The sequence below is a fragment of the Chiloscyllium plagiosum genome, unplaced genomic scaffold (genome assembly GCF_037043375.1).
Source record: "Chiloscyllium plagiosum isolate Xiang-an unplaced genomic scaffold, Cpla_swu_hap1 HiC_scaffold_36, whole genome shotgun sequence".
NCBI lineage: Eukaryota > Metazoa > Chordata > Chondrichthyes > Orectolobiformes > Hemiscylliidae > Chiloscyllium > Chiloscyllium plagiosum.
Genome location: NW_028270174.1, coordinates 18,324,765 through 18,347,814, shown reverse-complemented (window position 1 = coordinate 18,347,814; position 23,050 = coordinate 18,324,765). Strand labels below are relative to the sequence as shown.

Here is a 23,050-nt window from a genome sequence, read left to right as displayed (position 1 = left end):
CCTACAGGTCTCTACTGCCTGGAGTAGTCACCCCTCTCAGGCTCACATCCTTCCTGATGGACTCAACAAATGTTTTATACAACACACACACACAAGACAGGAGAGAGTGGGCAGCCCTGCCTGACTCTGGATCTGATCGGGAAGCTTTCTGATTCCCAACCCTTAATTGAGACTGCGCTAACGATGTTGGTGTAGAGCAGTCGGATCCAATTGTGGATTCCCTCCTCAAAGCCCATGTCAGAGGCTACGTCCCAAAGATAGGTGTGCAATCTCCTGTCAAAGGCCTTCTCCTGGTCCAGGCTGATGAAGTAGGCATTCACATCCCCTGTCCTGCACGTAGGCGACTGTATCGCTGAGGAGCGTGAGACTTCAGAGATCGTCCTGCCTGGTACAGCACAGGCTTGGTTGGAGTGAATCACCAAGCCCAGAGCAGACCTGACCCAATTGGCAAAGACCTTAGACAGGATTTTGTAACATGTATTCAGCAATGAAATTGGTTGCCAATTTTCCTCTATAGTTTCCTCCCTCTCCCCCTTACACTTGTAGATGAGGGTGATGACACCTTTCCTCATGGATTCACACACGTTATCAGCCAGAAGCATACTGCCGTGGACCCCAGCAGAGCTATTCAAGTCCCACAGAGCTGAATACAACCCGACTGGTGAGCTGTCCCTTCTGGAAGTTTTATTCTTTTCTAAGGACTCAAGGGCCTTGGTCAGCTCATCCAGAGGTAGTGACTGGTCCAGCCTTTCCCGCATGCGGTCATCTAAGACCTCCATAATAGAGATCAGGGATGGCTGGGAGGCCGTGCTGTGGGCTTAGAACATAAAACACAGAACATAGCGCAGTACAGGCCCTCGATGTTGCACCAACCTGTGAAACCAATCTGAAGCCCATCTAACCTACACTGTTCAAATGCCCTTAAAGTTGGCAAGTGTACAACTGTTGCAGGCAGGGCATTCCACACCTTTACTACTCTGATTAAAGAACCTACCTCTGATATCTGTCCTATAGCGATCACCCCTCAATTTAAAGCTATGTCCCTTCATGCTAGCCATCACCATCTGAGGAAAAAGACTCTCACTGCCCACCTTATCAAACTCTCTGATCATCTCGTATGTCTCTATTAAGTCACCCCGAAACCTTCTTCTCTCTAATGAAAACAGCCTCAAATCCCTCAGCCTTTCCTCATAAGGCTTTCCCTCCATACCAAGTAACATCTTGATAAACCTCCATATTATACAGTCTGGTATAAATGGATTTACTGATCCTCAGGATGTCAGACTGAGATGACATTACCGAACCATCACCTTTCTTCATCCTGCTGAGCACACATTTCTCCCTGTGCACCTTCTAGAAGAGGAAATGTAAGCATGTCTCACCCTGCTCCAAGGTGCTGACCCTGGACTGGACGATTAACCTGGAACCTCTCTGTTCTGGCTTTCAGTTGAAAAAGTGCTGGAAAGTCTTATTGTAACAGCAGTGGGTCAGATTGCTGCATTTTCATTCCCACCCTAACACTGGTGGTGATTGTCATGGTGAAGAGTAAAGTATTGATCCCTAATATGACAGCTCTCTCCAAAACACACTGACTCTTTAATCCCTCCCTACAACTCTCAATAACATCCTCCTCTGCAGAGGTGCACCAGAAAACCTCTTTTCTTCTTATTCAAACTCAGTCACCTTTTCCTTTGTTCTCTTCACCTTACACACAAATAGCATTCACTCCTTCCTCACATTCGATTCATCCCCACACCATCACTATCCTATCTTGTTTCTTCTCCAGCTCTGACTACATTTACAAGTGTCACATGACTCTATAGATCTTTTCAATAGGCACTCAATAACACCTTTCCCGTAAGAAAATACCACAGTAAGTTTAAAGGAACTACGCAGATAGAGCAGCGATCAACAACAAAGTCATTGGCCAAGCAGAGACGTACGTAAGGGAGATCAGTGATTCAGCCAAAGCCATGAGCATTAGGGAAGACAAGCTTTAGTGAGCAAAGCACTTGAAGATTACTTTGTTCACCTCAGTAAAAATACAACACGCTTTACAACCCAAAGCCATATCTTCAAGATGGTCACCTCCATATGGTCACCTTCCCTATGCAATCATAACCCATCCCTTTATCTTTTCACTAGGTCCTAGAGAAGCAGAGTGCAAAGTCAAAGTCTTCAGGAATTTCTGCTCTGAATTACTCTTTTAGGAAATGTGGCTATCACTGACAAAGCCAAAATTCATCACCTATCCCTAACTGCTCCTGAACCAAATGGCTTGCAAGGCCACTTTAGAGGATATTTGAAAAAAAACTGTGGGTTTGGAATCAAAGGTAGGTCAGACCAGCTACGGACCTCCTTCCCTCAGGGACATTAGAGAACCAAATGGGTTTTAGTTTCACAGTCACAATTACTGAGATTACCTTTACATTCCAGATTTTACAAAACTGCCACGGTTAAATTGTATCCCATGTCACCAAAATCCTTGTCAAGTGGCATTATCATTACACCCACAAGTAGGCAAATGTGTCATTCTGATTGGTTTACTGCATGTAAGGGATTCCCTTTGCAATTCAGATACAGAAATATGGTGTGCCGCACCCACTCTGATCAAAACAGGTGCATTGGCAGATACTCTTTATCATTGTTAGATGCAGTTTCTTGTAGATAGACATTTCCTCTGTTTGTTTGGAGACTTTTTCCTCTGATCTCATTGAAACAACTTTCATGTTTTAAAAAGGGACACCTGTACAAATGTATTTACAATGGGCAGCAAATTAGCACAACCAAGTTAAATGGCAGCGATAACGTGCCATTGAATTCCGAACATTCTGAAATTGTGAAAGGTAAGAGAGAAGCCAGTAGCTCAGATCTTGTGTCTCGTGCAACTAGCATTCAGCTCAAATTGAAAACCAAAGTTAAACCTGCTGCCAAAGGAAGTTCATCAATTTGACCAACCAGAAGCTAACTCCTGCAACTTTAAGGAAGACCACCTCAAGCGCATCACTCTTCAGAATCCGCTTCAATAGTTCTGTTAATCACCAGTAACTAAAGGAAATTCTCACCCATGGAGTGACAACTCAAACACCCATACCGGCCATCTCAGGATCTAACCTGAAATTAAGCTCACCAGATGTCATAGATAGGGTAAATAGGCAAAGTCTTTTCCCTGGGGTCGGGGAGTCCAGAACTAGCGGGCATAGGTTTAGGGTAAGGGGGAAAGATATAAAAGAGAACTAAGGGGAAACTTTTTCACACAGAGGGTGGTACGTGTATGGAATGAGCTGCCAGAGGAAGTGGTGGAGGCTGGTACAATTGCAACATTTAAGAGGCATTTGGATGGGTATATGAATAGGAAGGGTTTGGAGGGATATGGGCCGGGTGCTGGCAGGTAGGACTAGATTGGGTTGGGATATCTGGTCGGCATGGACGGGTTGGACCGAAGGGTCTGTTTCCATGCTGTACATCTCTATGACTCCATGTCTACAATTAACATTCATCATCCATTTTTGCACCATACGAGTTGCTTGTTCAATCTCAGATACTTATTTAGCTAATGCCTCTTTACATTGCTGCTAAACTGCTGGTTAATTTTGGCTATATTAAGTCATTTCTATCAAGTGCTATTGCTCCCAATGTTAAGATGGGACTTGTAACCAGCAGCTCAATTTATAGCGTGTGACAAATTGTCTGACACTGTCTTTGACGTGTTTATTGATTCACACAGTAGTTTTTAACTAGTGTTCACAATTTATATGGGGCATGCAATGTGCTCATTATTCATGCTGGATCGCAAAAACCAAAGCCTGACATTGCAGTCTATAAAATAGCCAATCCCCATTTAGCCACTGCCTCACTTATTGGAAACATGCAGCAGAATCTCATCAGTATAACATTTGCACGTTAGCTAACAACTGATTGAAGCTTCGTGAAGGTGCAACCTTGGCAGCAGAGTGTTTGACATAGTAAGTACCGGTGAGGTGGGCAGAAGGACAGGTCGACCAGTTCCCACCTTCGCTGCCTCAGCTATACCTTCAACAATTTTTGGCAGTACCAGGTCACCAACCATACTGTTATAATTGATAACGTTATTAGCTGGATGTATAGATTCCTTAATTTACAATATAATCAGCTGGACGTGTGTGCGTCCACAGGTTTATTTTTGAAAAGAACATGTTTCAAAGCAATGGACACTGGCTACAACAGTTAAAATGTTCCATTTACTTTCTTTAAAACTTTTAGAAAGAGAGAAAATACAGCCCGGTGTGTGGATGCTATGAAGCTACTGGGTTTTGAACTAACAGTCAGAGAGAAATGTTCCAGGAGCAACAGCATCATTCCTCACTCTCTCTCTGAAATCTTTCCCACCAAAGTCTGAGAGTTGAAAACTCACCATAAGACTTCAATGCTATAAGCCATGAGGTCCTAAAGTGAGAACTCTGAAACAACTCGACTGTTTATGGAGAATGAGAGAGATCCATCGGCCACCACATTGTCCAGTCAGATGCCTGGATCCACAAGCTACTGTGGGAAAAATGGCCTTTCAGCTGTAAACAGACATCTGGGCAATCCATGAACAATTACCTCCTGATTTTAAATTTCATTTGACTGAGTACTATGATTTGATGCTGTGCAGAAGTTTACGTCTGGGATTGTGCTGTGCCCTGATATTTACGGTAGTGGATAGTTGAATATACTTGTACATTTTAAACCTTTTGCTAATAATTTCTACATGTAAGTGAGAGAGCGAGAGTTTAGAAATAAAATGTTTGGGGTGTTTAAAGGACCTTTAGATACACGCATGAATATGCAAGGAATGGAGGGATTGTGGACCAAGGGCAGGCAGAAGGGATTAATTTAATTTGGCGTCATGCATGGCACAACATAGTGGGCCGAAAGGCCTGTTCCTGTGCTGTACTGTTCCATGTTATATGTTGCTCATTTAAGGAGTCTGGTTGACTCGTTTTTCATTCCATGTTACACAGTGAAATGTTTATTTATTAAATTGACAGTTTAACCTCCCTTTTGATTCATGCCCCACTGTTCCCAGTTCAGAAGTGGACTGAAGATTACTGAGGGAGCCCTGCAGTACTGCTATCTTTTGGCAGGTTAAACAGAGTGATTATCTGCCTGCTTGGATGGATGTAAATGGCCCCACAGCACAACATTAAAGAAAAAGAAGAGATTAATCATAGAGCTGTACAGCAGGGGAATAGACCCTACAGTCCAACTCATCCATGCTGACCAGATATCCTAAACTGATTAGTCCCATTTGTCAGCATTTGGCCCCATATGCCTCTAAATCCTTCCTATTCACATACCCATCCAGATGTTGTAATTGTACCAGCCTCCACCACTTCCTCTGGCAGCTCATTCCATACACACACCACCATCTGTGTGAAAAAGTTGCCCCTTATGTCCTTTTTAAATCTTCACCTCACCTTAAACCTATGCCCCCTCGCTCTGGACTCCACTACCCTGGGAAAAGATCTTGACTATTCACCCTACACATGCCCCTCATGATTTTGTAAACCTCTATAAGGTCATCCCTCAGCCTCCAACGCTCCAGGGAAAATAGCCCCAGCCTGTTCAGCCTCTCCCTATAGCTCAAACTCTCCAACCCTGGCAACATCTTGTAAATCTTTTCTGCACCCTTTCAAGTTTAACAACATCTTTCCTATATGAAGGAGACCAGAATTGAATACAGAATTCCAAAAGTGGCCTCACCAACGTCCTTTACAGCCACAACATGACCTCCCAATTCCTATGCTCAATCCTAAGTGTCCTGGTCAACAATTATCACGCAATTAAGCTTACAAATCAGATCATCATTTCCGACATGAAAGCAGTGATTACACTTCAGAAAATACTTCATTTGCTGTAATGTGCTTTCAGATGTCTGGCGGTCATGGAAAATGCAATTCTGGTGATCTTCCATTCTGCCTTTCTGCATGAAATAGGAACTCCTAGTCACAGCAAGTTGATTTTCCCATTTTGAGAGGGTATGGATTCCAGAGAAAAATAAGAGAGCAAAAGAAAGCGCTCAAGGCATTGATTATGGCCTGGGAGCAAGTAAACCTGACCGAGACATGTCATTTACACGGCATTCACTTAGCAACAAGTTAACAGCCAGAATAATGGGTCTTCATAAAGACTCTGTATCAGTACCCAGGCCAGGAGAGAATTATGATCGTAACCATATGTGTACAATATTAATAGGAACGCTGCTGAAAAGAAATGCGTGGAATGGTTTGTTAGTGCCCTCTACATACCAGACGTAACTGGGAACACGTTAGCTTCCAGACAGTCAATAATTCACTACCGTGACTCAAAGGTAAGTTGAGTACAATCGAAGGGGTTATCTTCATGAGAGAGCTTAAAGAATTCCAGAGAACAATATGAAGCATTTAAAGAGAAATGTAAATAGGAGTTTCAGCTTGACCCAGGATCCCTGTCCTGCAAGAGGCAAGAAAACTACAGAAAAGCCTTTCACTGGAAAAGCCTGAGAGAGACAGAACAAAGTAAATCACTGATTCCTATAAAATTTGTTCAAGTAAATGGAATGTAAAGTATCAGGTTAGAATATTCAGTTAAATGCATAATTAGCAGTGACAGCCATGGCTCGATAATAAACAGAGTGGCAGCTGTTTGTACTTTCTTCATAATCTTACAATGATCACAAAAGCCCAGCCTCTCTCTTCTATTTAATGTATTTTTAACAGGCTTTCAAATAAATATATCCGTCAATACGGCATTTGTTAAACAATTCACAAACCATTTTCTAAAATATTCTGTCTAACCCGTGATGAATGGCTTTTCAACAGGGCAAGTTTCCTGAAAGCAAAAATGTCCCATGTTTCCATAGTTCATGTAATGCGATGAACAGATGTGCAGTGAACTTTCAAACAAAGACACTGTGTGACCTTAAACAGCTAAAAGCAAGAGAAGACATTTTTCAACTACAAAATAACAGCCCCTTATGAAGCAATGACAGGAACAACTGCATTTTAGGGAAAGAGAAACATTAAACCTCACAATAGCTTTTCATGTACAGTTTGGTCACACTGTTCATCAGTGCCATCTCCCTGCTAAAGCAGGTAACGATGTTGCTGGAGGGAACCAACTCATAAATGACACTGCGCTTATAAACAGCCAGCTCATTCCATTGTTAAGAAGTATGGCAGTTTTCATGGCTAGGTATTTGGTTTTCTGATTCTGAGACATGCCTATGGGTACACATTCAGACCCATTAATAGATGGCAACGTTCAACATTAATTATCAAGGTCCATTGATCGTGGCTGTATGGATGGAAGCCAGAGTGATAGGTATGTGACCTGTCTGTGGTTGCTGGACACATCCACAAATTGGTAGCAAGGTGTAAGTGAGCATTATGGTTTTATGGATAGGTGGTTGCAGACCAATGAGAGTGTTATCGAATACGACACGGATGGCAAAAGTTTGGATGACTTCAAGGTTAGAGAGTGGTGGAAGTAGCAGGTGAATTAGTAGAACAATGGAGTATTCAAGCAGGACATCTTACATATTTTTTATAAACACTGGTGCTTGAAAGGTCTGGTCCTGGTAGAGGTCAGAGTTACAGGTAAGAATGAAAGCTGCATGTTCGAGGAGGAAAAAAGACTTACATTTATATAGTGCCTTTCTTAATCACTGGAATTTTTAAAGCACTTCTCAGCCGTAAAAGTACTTTGAAGTATACTCATGTTATAATATAGGAAATGCAGTAATCAGTTTTATACTTTCACATCTCAGAGCAATGCAGAGCTGAAACAAGTTTCTAAGTGTACAACAGGTTCATTAATAAGAGCTTCAAGATATCGCAGAAATCACAAAAAAAACTCAATTCATGCTTATTCTAGCTCGAAATTATCAACCTGTTTAACCAATTGAGCACTGACAGTGTAGAATATTTCCGAACTCTGGTCACCAAGTAGAACAATTAAATGCCAGTTTGCACACAGCAAGCTTCCTCCAAAATGGCAATGTGATAATGATCAGATCATTCAATTTTGTAATGTTGCTGACAGGATAAATATTGACCAGGATAGTGATAACTGCCTTGCTCTTCTTCGAAATAACATCATGGGATCTTTTGCATCCACCTGTGGGACAGTTAGAGTCTCAATTTAACATCTCATTCAAAACTTGTACCAGCAGTGTAGTACTCCATCAGAACTTAAACGTTGCTAAAAATTATGCTTTTTGTCTTACACTCATGAGGCCTGAAACACAAGGGAACCAACTTTAGAGCAAATTACAGTCCAATCAGCATCTGTTTCTCATGTAGCAAAAATCTTTCTTTTATTTTCTAAAGTTAGTTTTTGCATTTTATTTGTGATGAGTGCAAGACAAAAAGCACTAACTTCATGTCTGTTTTTAATAATGCTTAAACACAACCAAACATTTATTGTCCTTAGTGCTACATTGGAACTTCAGCTACAACTTTGCACCCAAGGCCCAAGTGGGATTTGAACCCACTACCTCATGACTCAGAGTTAAGCGTACTACCAACTGACCTACACCTAACACAGCACAGCTATACTTTGCACATTATTCATCACACTGCCATGGGATTCTTAAGAAGCCATTCAATAACTGGCTGGGCCACTTAATGCCTCCCCAACCCTCAGACCCACCCAATCCTGCTGGATTTTATGAGTCTTCCTATTTGCGAACCCACCAACATAGATGCATAAAATCCAGTTCACTCAACCATTCAGCATATTGTGTTTCTTGACCAATATACCATTCATCTGGCTAGAGAAAGTTATGGTTCAATGTCACAGTTAATAATCCATTCAATGTCTTCCCTTGACGCAGTGTGAATGGTCATGCTGGCACCAGGAAATGGATCTCTCAAAGCAGGGATTTAGTATGTCGTTGACAGGATCTGACCAGAACAGACACATTCACAGTTAGGCTCTTCCTCATGTTCCACATTTCCCTTGGTCGCCCAAGTTTTGGACGGCTGTCTTTGTGGAAGATTGAAACCTGGCGGTTTGGCAGTTCTGAGAGTTATCGGGTTGAGCTCGTGATGTTTGTCATAAAAGAGAAGAGGGGAGTGCGGGCAGGTGCACCATGGTAAGGTGTTGTCAGCTCGGAGAGTGTAGAGTATGTTACAATTAGTGCTACAGCATTTTAAATAGATGCAAGGGTTCTTTTGGAGGTCAATGTCATTGGGAGTTCTTCATTAGGTGTCAGCACACATATTCTTTAAAGAGGATGGTTCTCTTATCAGGTGGCTCACTTTGTGATGTCCCAAGAAACCATTAAAGATGTGATGGACTCAGCATTGTTAATACAATCCTCATGGCTCTCTTAGGGTGACTATCAAAGAGTCATAGAGATGTACAGCATGGAAACAGACTCTTCGGTCCAACCTGTCCACACCGACCAGATATCCCAACCCAATCTAGTCCCACTTGCCAGCACCCGGCCCATATCCCTCCAAACCCTTCCTACTCATATACCCATCCAAATGTTGCAATTGTATCAGCCTCCACCACATCCTCAGGCAGCTCATTCCATACACGTACCACCCTCTGCGTGAAAAGGTTGCCCCTTAGGTCTCTTTTATATCTTTCCCCTCTCACCCTAAACCTGTGCTCTCTCGTTCTGGACTCCCAGATCCCAGGGAAAAGACTTTGTCTATTTATCCTATCCATGCCCCTCAATTTTGTAAACGTCTATAAGGTCACCCCTCAGCCTCCGATGCTCCAGGGAAAACAGCCCCAGCCTGTTCAGCCTCTCCCTCAAATCCTCCAACCCTGGCAACATCCTTGTAAATCTTTTCTGAATCCTTTCAAGTTTCACAATATCTTTCCGATAGTAACGAGACCAGAATTGCATGCAATATTCCAACAGTGGCCTAACCAATGTCCTGTACAGCCACAATATGACCTCCCAACTCCTGTACTCAATACTCTGGCTAATAAAGGAAAGCATACCAAACGCCTTCTTCACTATCCTATCTACCTGCGACTCCACTTTCAAGGAGTTATGAACCTGCACTCCAAGGTCTCTTTGTTCAGCAACACTCCCTAGGACCTTACCATTAAGTGTATAAGTCCTGCTAAGATTTGCTTTCCCAAAATGCAGCATCTCGCATTTATCTGAATTAAACTCCATCTGCCACTTCTCAGCCTATCGGCCCATCTGGTCAAGATCCTGTTGTAATCTGAGGTAACCTTCTTCGCTGTCCACTACACCTCCAATTTTGGTGTCATCTGCAAACTTATTAACTATACCTCTTATGCTCGCATCCAAATCATTTATTTAAATGACAAAAAGTAAAGGGCCCAGCACTGATCCTTGTGGCATTCCACTGTTCACAGGCCTCCAGTCTGAAAAACAACACTCCACCACCACCCTCTGTCTTCTACCTTTGAGCCATGTCTGTATCCAAGTGGCTAGTTCTCCCTTTATTCCATGAGATCTAACCTTGCTAAGCAGTCTCCCATGGGGAACCTTGTCGAACGCCTTACTGAAGTCCATATAGATCACATCTACTGCTCTGCCCTCATCAATCTTCTTTGTTACTTCTTCAAAAAACTCAATCAAGTTTGTGAGACATGATTCCCCATGGTGACTATCCCTCATCAGTCTTTGCCTTTCCAAATACATGTACATCCTGTCCCTCAGGATTCCCTCCAACAACTTGCCCACCACTGAGGTCAGGCTCACTGGTCTCTAGTTCCCTGGCTTGTCTTTACCGCCCTTCTTAAACAGTGGCACCACGTTTGCCAATCTCCAGTCTTCCGGCACCTCACCTGTGACTATCGATGATATAAATATCTCAGCAAGAGGCCCTGCAATCACTTCTCTCGCTTCCCACAGAGATCTCGGGTACACCTGATCAGGTCCTGGGGATTTATCCACCTTTAACCGTTTCAAGACATCTAGCACTTCCTCCTCTGTAATCGGAACATTTTGCAATCACTGGTGGATTCTGTGCCAGCTGGAGCGCCAGCACTCTGTTGTTGGGTAGACCAATGTGAATCAGTTGGATTTACTGCCCCAAGTGATACCATCAGCATTCATATGTGATACACTCTTGCCTCCTCTTGGTTATCAAGATGGTGTTGGCAGGTCAATGTGAGATGGTATACTGCCCTGCAGAGCAAAACATGCACAATTCTCAGTTGTTATGGATTTGTTTTTGGGGTTTCAATTTTTTAAAATTTTAATTCCAGTTTTGAGCTCAGATTCCACCATTTGCCATGGCAGGATTCCCCAGAACATTACCTGGGTCTCTGAATTAACAGTCCAGCAATAATCCTACTAGGCCATCGCCTCCCTATCATTTGTTCATATCAATATTGGTATTGGGTCATGGGTGATTCCTGGGACACAGAAATGCACATGAAGTTCTTTGCTGGCCGTCAGAATTTCAGGTAGATGGCTTGCACAGAAGTCTTGGTCAATGTCTCCATATTCTGAAGTAGGTTTCTGGAGAACATGGATCTTCAGTGAGATGAGTGTTTTTGTTCTCTATCCTGAAGCTCTTTAGCCTGAAAAGTCAGCGGCAAACTATCAGCATATGCTTCTTGGACTGAGCTGACAGCAAGGCAGAGCGCGCGTGCCAAAATCTGGTGAACCACAAACTTGTTGAGTCTGTTTCCTCTGGACCATGTCCGAAGTAATCCTTAGAGTCATCTACTTTTCTTCACATTAATAAAATTGACATTTTCTTTTCAATATTTTCAACTGCTTTTACGTTAAAGGACTACTGTATGGATAGAAAACATCTAACACAAATTCTTGATGTTTAGTTGTGTCTATCTCCAGTCCAGTGAGGTGGGTTAAGTTCGTCCTACCTCTCCATTAACAATACAGTCTGACTGACTGCCAGGTGGACTTCAGTGACACCTATAATAACTTTACCTCTAATGTACTGTATTCTGTATCACTAAGGAAAAATTGTCTGACCTGTTCTTGGCAGTTGGGAACACAAAGCTTATCTAAGTGATGCACTATGTGAAGAACTGAATACACATACACACAACACTTAATTCTAGAATAGCAAATACCAGCGTGTGCCTGTGTGGTTTAAGGAAAGCACATCCGGATCTGTGATAACCTTTGATCTGGAAACAGTGCAGAAAAGGAAAAAAGAATTTCCTTGAAATATTTGTAGAATCTGTAATTGGTTTTAAGAATGTTTGAAAACAACTTCAAACAGTTTTTATTAATTGTGAAGGTTGTGAAGGACTTCATTGTGATTTTCTTGTATATTTCTTCCTAAGAACTATTGGCTTATGTGATGTGGCAAAGCATGCTAAAATATGGTCACGTGTGCAGACAAAAAGGAGAACTACAATCAGAGGAGCTGGACAGTGAAGGCCCAGACGCAGACACACAAAGTGAAACCAGAGAGTGACAGAAGCAGGAGCTTTTTTTGTGTGAAGAAGCAAAACATTCTCAGGCATTGGTCAGGTCATTTTGTAAATTTGGCAGAAAAGGTAACAGGAGTTCTTGGGGGCAACGCATGAGCTGGTTATAAATGTCCAAAGCCTGGCAAGCTATGTCAATAGTTTGATGATGGTAAAGAGTTTGGAGCTTTCCCAAAAGTGGCCACACCATGAACCAGGGTCTTAAAGGCTGATCGACTGAAAATCAAATTTGGAAAGCAACACCATCAGGATTGTCATGGAGCAAAGGATAAAAAAAAGCTTAACGGAATTGTGCTTTGCTGATGAGAAAGTTGAAAGTAAGTGTAATTGTTAGAAAGGAGTTACAACCGAGCCTGTATCAGCAAAGAACAGCATGTTGTGGCACTGTGGAGTTAAACGTTGCCACATGGTTGTGGCTCTGAAACATGCATCATTGTCATACTGATTATTTGAAGTAAAACTGACCTTTTCATTTGAAGCATTAGTTGTATGGTAATTGATTCAGATTCCTGTCAAAGTTAACACGACAAAAAATGGAACCTTATTGGCAATTTCTCCATTTGGGGCTCATTTAATAAATTTGAATACTTTGGATTATGGTTCCTTCACAGGGATCAAAGGTATAACAATATATTAAAGATGCAATAAATGTTCCTAAGAATAGACCAGTGCAGAAAGCTATAGCAAGACAGAGGAAGTACCAGGTATCAATAATAAAACTTAAATTGACGAAAGATGTGCATAGCACTCCCTATGAGACAGAAATCTGAACCATGCTGGCTCTTTGTTGAGAGATGTAAAAAGGGAATCCCTATTACAAACACTGGAAGTAATAAATGTATTGTAGTGCAGTGTTAGCACTCCTGCCTCTCGACTAGAAGATCTGAGCTCATGTCTCACAAGCAGGTGTACAATAGTACATTGGAACAGGTTAATGAAAAATACCTTTCAAGCCTTGCTCAATAATCATGGCATCAGAAATTTGGGACAAAAACTGCAGATTTTTGCATGCAATGTATGCAGATGTCGATCAAGTTCTGGTAAAGAAGTAGTTACAGATTATCGATAGAAAAACAATTTTTTTGTTCTAAGAAGTAGAAGATGGAGATGTACTCACCATCAGTAAAAGGCTCCCACTCATAATGCTTCCCTGTAAAGGCTCTGTTATTATAAGCAGCACATTGAACTTCCCGAAAGTCTCGACTCCCATGGGGGCAGGGCTGTCACAGACAAGACACTAAAATTCAGAGTTAAAGTTTACAGAGCTTGCATATAGTAGGTGCTGTTAGACACATCATTTTTGGACAAAACATGATTTGACTTCTTTGAAGGTATACTCAAAATAACAAGAAATAATTTAAGTGAGTGGCATTAGGCAGCACAAATAGTGAAAAAACAAATGGGTTACAATATAACCGAGCATACTTTTCTGCATTGAGTAATGAAGCGTAAAATCTATTTTTAGCAAGGACCACCAGGCTTACTTTGTTCTGGACACAATTAAAAAGGTTGGGAGGGCAGCAAAGACAGTTTGGTTAAAGAAGTAGCCCTTTACCTTGCAAATAGGCGTATTATTCCACTTGAACAGCTGCTAATTTGGGCAAATGAGCCCACACTCTCAGCAGGCAACTTTGCTAGATGAGGTTAACAGTAGAGCTCTAGCAGAGATTCCCTGAGCCACACTTTAGTGAATAGGGCTCTGTGTGGGGTTACTGAATAAACCACAACTGTTATGGTGCAAACAATACTGCACTGTTGCAAAACTAGATTTTTAGAATTTATAGACCTAATTATATTTTATGTTATGACAAACATCATCCTGTTATACAATCAAGTTTTAACAATGTACAGTATTTCACTCCCAGTAAAGGAAAGCAGGACAATACTGCAGACCAACATTTTTTGAATCAACTTGCACTTGCATATTGTTCAAACCCCAGTACCCACAGGTTAAATTAATTCCTTTTGAAGTTCAGTCGCTGTTGTAATGCAGACAAATGTTAGAAAATTTGCACGCAGCAATGTCACAAATAGCAATGACACAAATAACCAGCAATTCTTGTTAGTAATGGCATTTGCTGAAAATGTGTTGCTGGAACAGCGCAGCAGGTCAGGCAGCATCCAGGGAACAGGAGAATCGACGTTTCGGGCATAAGCCCTTCTTCAGGAATGAGGATTTGGTTGAGGGAGAAATATTGCCCATGACACCTGAAGAATTCCCTTCTCTTAAAACATAGACCTACGAATTGTTTTTAAACACCTATAGGATCAGGCCTTTAGGTCTTTAGCAGCATCCTCCTACCTTCCATCACCTTTCTCTGAGAAAATGTATTTGATTGGGTGAACATAACATCATTGACAAACGTTATCGTCTTCAGTAACCTGCAAGAACCCAGTTATTTAGGAGTTGAGGATAGCAGTGTGATGACTACAGCCCCAATGGTTGGGACTTTCTCTAGTCATGCTGCAATAAATGATACTATTGCCTCTAGTCTGTGAAGACAGTTCTCTTCAGATTGCCCCAGAGCAGCCCTTGACTATGTAAACGTGGCTCTGCAGCAAATGACATATGCAGCCAAACTGTCTATGACAAGTTAAAGGATTCCTACAGTGCAGGAAGAGGCCATTTGGCTCATCACGTCTACACTGATCCTCTCAACAAGAGCAAGCATCTCTGCAACTCAGCATCTCCCATGGCTAATCCACCTAACCTGCACATTTTTGGACTGTGGAAGGAAACCAGAGTACTTAGAGGATGCCCACACAGACAGTTGCCTGAGGTTGGAGTTGAACCCAGGACCCTAGCACTGTGAGGCAGCAGTACTAACCACTGAGCCACTTGAGAAGGGCATTTCCTTCAAAGGATTTTCAAAGCTATTATTATGAGGCAAAGGAGTGACAATAGAAGAGTACCTTTCAGGAAAGTAATTGCAGAGATATCATCAAATCATGTCTTTATCTCCGGGAAACCCGTGCCGAGACAAGTACTAAATACGATAATCATTTTGACAACTTTAGTTGCCATGGTCAAAAATGAAAAGGGAAGAAAAGTTATAGAAGGGAAAGAGAGCACTTTTCATAAGCTTTCCAGCCAATGGTGTGTTTAAAATTTATAGTCACACTTTAACAAAGGAACGAGGTTAAGCAATTATTACCTGAAATTTCATAACAACACTTGCCTTTAAAGCCTATATTTCAGGACAGTCAGAGTAAAAGAGTTGTGCACAATTCAGGAAATTAGATTAAATTGGATTGATATCTCATTGACGATTTCAAATTGGCTCTCTCACATCTTGGCAGAGCTGAACTGAGGCACTTGCTAAAGAATTAGGTGTTACATGAATACGCCAGGGAGCTCTCAAAACTTTCACAGCATTGATTAGATGTGAAAATGCATTTTCAGTTCTGCCTTTTGTAACAGTGTGACTTCAAGGAGACAGTAAGGATACCATTATTCAGCAGTCTGCTTTCTACCTCATTGCTTGTCTGTTAAGCCACTAATACTCCATGAGAAACATTGTGGGTAATTGCTGGAATTAATGTAATGGGTTGAATCACCCTTGAATGTTTATAACTTCTGTTTGTGTTTATGAGCTCTTAGAGCTTTTGAAATGGATGCTGTGAGAATTATTTTAACAAAAAGCATCCAATTGGAAAATGATAGAATTGCAGGAGCCACCCATTTTCTAGTCTACCTAATTTTACCTCCAATTTACTGTCATACAGATTTGCCATGCATTGACAGAAATGCCTCTAGAGGAAACAGATCCATTACTCACCCAAATGCCCACTCTCCCAGCTACCAGAAGGCAAACTTTAATTCAGAAAAATTACATTTCTAATGCAGAAACTAAGCACTTTAGAGTCATAGAGTCACAGAGATGTACCATGGAAACAGACCCTTCGGTCCAACCCATCCATGCCAACCAGATATCACAACCCAATCTAGTCCCATCTGCCAGCACCCGGCCCATATCCCTCCAAACCCGTCCTACTCATATACCCATTTAAATGTCTCTTAAATGTTGCAATCGTGCCAGCCTCCACCACATCCTCTGGCAGCTCATTCCATAAACGTACCACCCTCTGTGTGTAAAGGTTGCCCTTTAGGTCTCTTTTATATCTTTCCCCTCTCATCCTAAACCTATGCCCTCTTGTTCTGGCTCCCCCAACCCAGGAAAAGGACTTTGCCTACTTACCCTATCCATGCCCCTCATACTTTTGTAAACCTCTATAAGGTCACCCCTCAGGCTCCAACGCTCCATGGAAAACAGCCCCAGCCTGTTCAGCCTCTCCCTATAGCTCAAATCCTTCAATCCTGGCAACATCCTTGTAAATCTTTTCTGAACCCTTTCAAGTTTCACAACATCTTTCTGATAGGAAGGAGTCAAGGATTACATGCAATATTCCAACAATGGCCTAACCAATGTCCTGTACAGCCTTAACATGACCTCCCAACTCCTGTACTCAATACTCTGACCAATAAAGGAAAGCATACCAAACGCCTTCTTCACTATCCTATTTACCTGCGACTCCACTTTCAAGGAGCTATGAACCTGTACTCCAAGGTCTCTTTGTTCAACAACACTCCCTTGGACCTTACCATTAAGTGTATAAGTCCTGAAAATGTGTTGCTGGAAAAGCGCAGCAGGTAGGGGAGCATCCAAGGAACAGGAGAATCGACGTTTCGGGCATGAGCCTTTCTTCAGGAATGAAAGAAAGCACTTTTCAAAGCTTTCCAGCCAATGGTGTGTTTAAAATTTATAGTCACACTTTAACAAAGGAACTAGTTTAAGCAATTGTTACCTGACATTTCGAACAACACTTGCCTTTAAAGCCTATATTTCAGGACAGTCAGAGTAAAAGAGTTGTGCACAGGAATTTCATTCCTGAAGAAGGGCTCATGCCCGAAACATCGATTCTCCTGCTCCTTGGATGCTGCCTGACCTGCTGCACTTTTCCAGCAACACATTTTCAGCTCTGATCTCCAGCATCTGCAGTCCTCACTTTCTTCTCGAAGTGTATAAGTCCTGCTAAGATTTGCTTTCCCAAAATGCAGCACTTCGCATTTATCTGAATTAAACTCCATCTGCCACTTCTCAGCCTATTGGCCCATCTGGTCCAGATCCTGTTGTAATCTGAGGTAACCTTCTTCGCTGTCCACTACACCTCCAATTTTGGTGTCATCTGCAAACTTACTAACTGTACCTCTTATGCTCGCATCCAAATCATTTATGTAAATGACAAAAAGTAGAGGACCCAGCACCAATCCTTGTGGCACTCCACTGGTCACACGCCTCCAGTCTGAAAAGCAACCTTCTACCACCACCCTCTGTCTTCTACCTTTGAGCCATGTCTGTATCCAAATGGCTAGTTCTCCCTTTGTTCCATGAGATCTAACCTTGCTAATCAGTCTCCCATGGGGAACCTTGTCAAACGCTTTACTGAAGTCCATATAAGTTACATCTACTGCTCTACTCTCATCAATCTTCTCTGTAACTTCCTCAAAAAACTCAATCACATTTGTGAGACATGATTGCCCACGCACAAAGCCATGTTGACTATCCCTAATCAGTGCTTGCCTTTCCAAATACATGTACATCCTGTCCCTCAGGATTCCCTCCAACTACTTGCCCACCACTGATGTCAGGCTCACTGGTCTATAGTTCCCTGGTTTGTCCTTACCACCCTTCTTAAACAGTGCACCATGTTAGCCAACCTCCAGTCGTCCGGCATCTCACCTATGACTATCAATGATATAAATATCTCAGCAGGAGGCCCAGAAATCACTTCTCTAGTTTCTCATAGAGCTCGAGGGTACACCTGATCAGGTCCTGGGGATTTATCCACCTTTACCCATTTTGAGACATTCAGCACTTCCTCTTTTGTAATATGGACATTTTGCAAGATGTCACCATCTATTTCCCTACAGTCTGTTTCTTCCATACCCTTTTGCACAGTAATACTGATGCAAAATACTCATTTAGTATCTCCCCCATTTTCTGCTTCTCAGTCACCTGTCCAGCCTTATTTCCCAAGAGTAGGTCAAGTTTTGTACCTTCTCTAGTAGGTACATCCACATACTGAATCAGAAAGTTGTCTTATACACACTTAACAAATTCCTCTCCATCTAAACCCTTAACACTATGGTAATTTATTGAATGAATAAAAATATGTCCAGAAGGAACAGAGTTTCTAAATATTCAAGACAATCATGAGGTGAGGGGTGACAGTGGTGGAGTGTAAACACAGTGGGAAAGGTGCTACCATTATCCCTTTTCCCTTGATTGGGTTGAAGGGCCTATTTGGTTTGCAGTAGTCGAGGAATAGCTGCTAGTGAGTTTTAACTATAGAGACCCATGTATTATCAAGATGTACCTATTACACAATAACAATTAGGTATTAGTTACATTAGTCGGTTGTATATTCCTACTAATACCACTGGGAGACACAAATGGAACATCTATTCCCTTCCAGATCCATAGCTATTCTCCTGTCTTTCCCATCGAAGACTATATGCCATTACCAGAGCTTAATGCAGTCTTCAACATTAAATCATGCAACAAAATATTAATGATTTAAAAAGTACATTGTAATGTTGACTCTCAATTCAGCCAAACATTGTGTTAATGGTTTAGTAATTGAGGACATTAACTGGGCATTTACTTGTTCTTCTCTCAAAGGGAGCAGATTGAAACTATGCTTACTGGGTTTTAGTTTGATGGTGTCTGTTTGTAATGGGAGACTCTGTAAATTAAAGCTGACAATTTTCTAAGAGACAATTTTCTCTACTTCTATTCTGGCAATCTGGAATACATCGCACTGCTACCTTTCTACAGATCATTTTCCCCTAGTAAACAGAAAATACACGCTACAGTTTATATTCCTGTCATTAGAACATTGAAACCTGATTTCCTGAGATCCTTTGTATGGTTTTCCAGTTAGCACTTTCTACCTCTCTGTAAATTGATAGTTAATCCTGATTTATGACTTTATGGGCACTGCAAGCTTCAAGTACCATATGAGAGTCACCAGGTAACCTCAGAGACCAATAATGAACTGGTCATAGACATTATAACCACATTTCTGTACACATTCAAATTTATTGAGGGCTCTTTAGGGGCATAATACAATGGATCTGGGAACATGAAGCTAATTAACACCATGGTTGAAACTAGGGATGAAGATGGGGGAGGAATGGGGTGAAGGTTTTAAAAGCACACTGTTGGGAATGAAAGTTATGTGAATAAATTGGTGAACTTGTGTCATTCTCCTTAGAACGCTAACGCTGGAAAGCAGGTTTGATGGAAGTGTTCAAAACCACAACAGGAATGTACTGAGTAGAGGAGGAAAATGTTCTCATTCGTGGAAGTGAAACAAAGGACACCAAAATAAAGGCAAATAGGAAAACAACTAATGATACTTTGAGGAAATCAGTTTTTAAAAAAGCAAGTGGTTAGGATCTGACAATTATCTAAGAGACATGGACATGTTGGACCGAAGGGTCTGTTTCCATGCTGTACATCTCTATGACTCTATTCTGACAATCTGGAACACATCACGCTGCTACTTTTCTACAGATCATTTTCCCCTGATGTACAGAAAATACACACCACAGCTTATATTCCTGTCATTAGAACATTGAAACCTGATTTCCTATGATCCTTTGCACAATTTTCCAGCTGGCACTTTTTACCTCGCTGTAAATTGATAGTTAATTGTGCCCGAGACTATGGTGGAGGTAAACTAAATTGTGGCTTTCAAAATGGAATTGGCTGAGCATCAGAGGATGAAAGGTTGTGCGGTTAAAGAGAGAGGGTTAAGGTCTGTTTCCATGCTGTGTGACTATGAATCTATAAGTGAACGCTGTTTCACAGTGATTTTTCACTATCCTCTACGCTGCATTTAAATGGCATTTGACTTCAATGTTAACACTATTGCCTTTTCAGTAAGCAAATGGTGCATTCACTCCAGGACTCAAGCTCATATCCAGGCTGATGCTTCAGTACAGGATTGAGGGCTGCATTGTCATCTCTTGAATGAGACACTAAATCATGATTTTATCTTGCTGAGGTGAATGTAAAAATAAATCCAATGGTAGTCTCCTTTTGCAGCTTCACCAAAAGATGATCAAATTTGCTCCACGTAGGACCTTACTGTTGGAGTTTCTCTGCTCTGCTCACAATTCATCCTGAGGTCATGTTTTATTTAATTCAGAATTTCCAAATTATTCTGGGCTGTAGAAATTGTGGCTTAATTGAAATTTTAAAAGTAAATGAATGAACTCTGACGAGTACTACCTAGTTTCACTTGAATAATCAAAATAAGTTATGTATGAAGTGGACTGATAATAGAATACAGCACCATTACCTCAGATACTAGATAGATGTCATTAATGGAGTAGCTGCATCAATTAGTTGAATTGATTAATAATGGTGGGGATGCGGAGGAGTAAATAATTTCAGACACATGACTGTGTGGAATTTCTATAAACCAAGAAAGAACAGATTGTATGGGATTGGTATGTTGGGAGAAATTATATAGATTATGCAAGAATGAAGATTAGGTCAGAATAAAAACTTTTAAAAATTTGCTAATCTCTTGCTTAAAGCAGATGCTGTGCCTGAACAACAGTGAGAACATAGAGAATATGAGGTTGTGGAACTTATTCAACAATGTTTAGTTCTCCAAAGGAGCTGAGCTTCTAAGAGGGATACTTTTGGTTTATATGGAGTACAACCTTAGAGAAATGTCCCACACCCTTTGTATTGAATTACACATTTTATTTATCCTCAATCACAGTTCTGCATTTCTCTTCAATGGCAACCTTTGATGTACTCTCCACCATAGCTGTGTTTTCCCTGTATCAGGCCCCCTTCATTTCCCCTCCATCACACTCCCTCGCCACCTTTACACTTAAACCGGACCAATGGTCTTTGATACCTGCAAGATACAAATATTTGAGCATTAGGACACCGTACCGTGTGGTGAGGTTAGGTCATACCTGAGAGTTACATGATTTGTATTGTCTGAAATCTCCAAGACAATTAAATCCCTGAGTAGGAGGGCTCCTTGAAACTCTGGATCGGTGTTGCTTTTGCAATCCTAAGATTTGTTCTGTTGAGGTGTGTTTATCAGTTTGAACTTTGGCTTCGAATGGTGTCTTCATTGTCGACTCCTCAGTTTGATGCAGCGGGAGCTGACTCCGGTGACCCGGCCCCGCCATTGGTTTACTTGACTGCTTGGGAGTCGGATGCAAGTGATCCGGCAACTCATCGATATTTACTTGGTCTGAATATTGGTGAGAGGGGGTGTTCTGAACAGAATCTTTTGCCCGCAATGTCCTTGGTCTCAGTGTATTCAATGGCGCCCTGCAAATATACGGATAGTAGTTTTAAACTAAGAAGGATATTAAATAAAAGCCTAGGGCAAGCTGACATGCATTAATTTAATAATAAGAGTAAATAGCAATGTTTTGCCTTGCTTTATTTAATGCCTTTTGTTAAGTTTAAAGATAAGGTCAAATTATTTAATTGGCCGAATTATGTGCCATTCTGGTTACGGCTGAAAACCATCTGTAGTTATATGAAACCAAGACACATAGGAAAATAAATGGAAACATAACCCAGAACTGCGTTATTGCAAATTATGATGCTTGCTGTGAAAAGCTGATCTTTATGCAGTGTTTTAGAATGTAGCTTGCATTCATAAGACCATTCCCAATTCACATCCACCAGTGATTTCATCTTCAGGGTTACGTACAACTCTCCTGCCACTTTCCTGGCTGCCTATTTGAGATTAACTACGTTTTTTTTTAAATGAATCACAGTCGTTGGTAATCAATGCTTCTGCCAAAGTGCTGTGCCTGCTGTGCAGCAGCTTAAAAGGCACAACACAGTCTCTGATCTATATGTAACCATGCAAACACTTTAGATACTGTGCTTGAAAATAGTGGCTGTACACAATACTATTTTAGAGGGATCACCAATAGCAAGGCTAGCATTTATTGCCCATCAGTAATTGCCCTACAACTGATCATATTTAGCCACCTTCTTGAACTACACCATTCTTTATGGAAATTTTGATGCAGTGATAATGAATGAATGGCAATCTATTTCTAAGTTATCATGGTGCTTAACTTGAAAGGGAATGGAGTAGAATTGGTGCTCCCATGCATCAGTTACAGATGCTCTTCCAGACAGCAGAGATCGTGGGTTTGGGGGTGCTGTGAAAAACGTCTCTGTGAGTTTCTGCAATGCCCCTTAAAACCACAGTGAAATGGTGGAGAATGGAGTAATATTTAAGGTGGTAGTAGATGGAATGCCTAATAAGTGAGTTGGATGATTTAATGCTAGTTAAGAAACGTTGGAATGTTACTCATTGAGGCAAGTGGACAGTATTTATTCATACTCTTAATCTGTGGTGGAAAGACTCAGAGTGAGGAGACAAGTTACCCACCACAGAATAAACCAAGCTCTGCTCTTGTAGCACCAGTATGTAGGTGGCAGGTTGAGTTATATTTTGGGTGTTGTTGGTAGGAATTTCAACAACGGCAATGTTCTTTGGCACTTTTGGGATTTGAATGGTACTTGCCATTTACCAGTCCGAGGCTGAAGGCTGTTCAGGCCTTATTGCATCA

The 23,050-nt window shown here is 41.4% G+C and overlaps 1 protein-coding gene across 1 annotated transcript in view; it reads right to left on the bottom strand.

The window, feature by feature from the left end:
* LOC148139908 (thrombospondin type-1 domain-containing protein 4-like) overlaps positions 1-23,050 on the bottom strand; it is a 148,617-nt gene that overhangs the window by 41,380 nt on the left and 84,187 nt on the right. Inside the window, exons 5-6 of the mRNA XM_087979829.1 lie at positions 21,416-21,782; positions 13,529-13,631 (exon numbers count right to left, since the gene is read on the bottom strand). Of these exons, the coding sequence (XP_087835955.1) occupies positions 13,529-13,631; positions 21,416-21,782 (470 nt within the window). The remainder of the gene's footprint in view (positions 1-13,528; positions 13,632-21,415; positions 21,783-23,050) is intronic.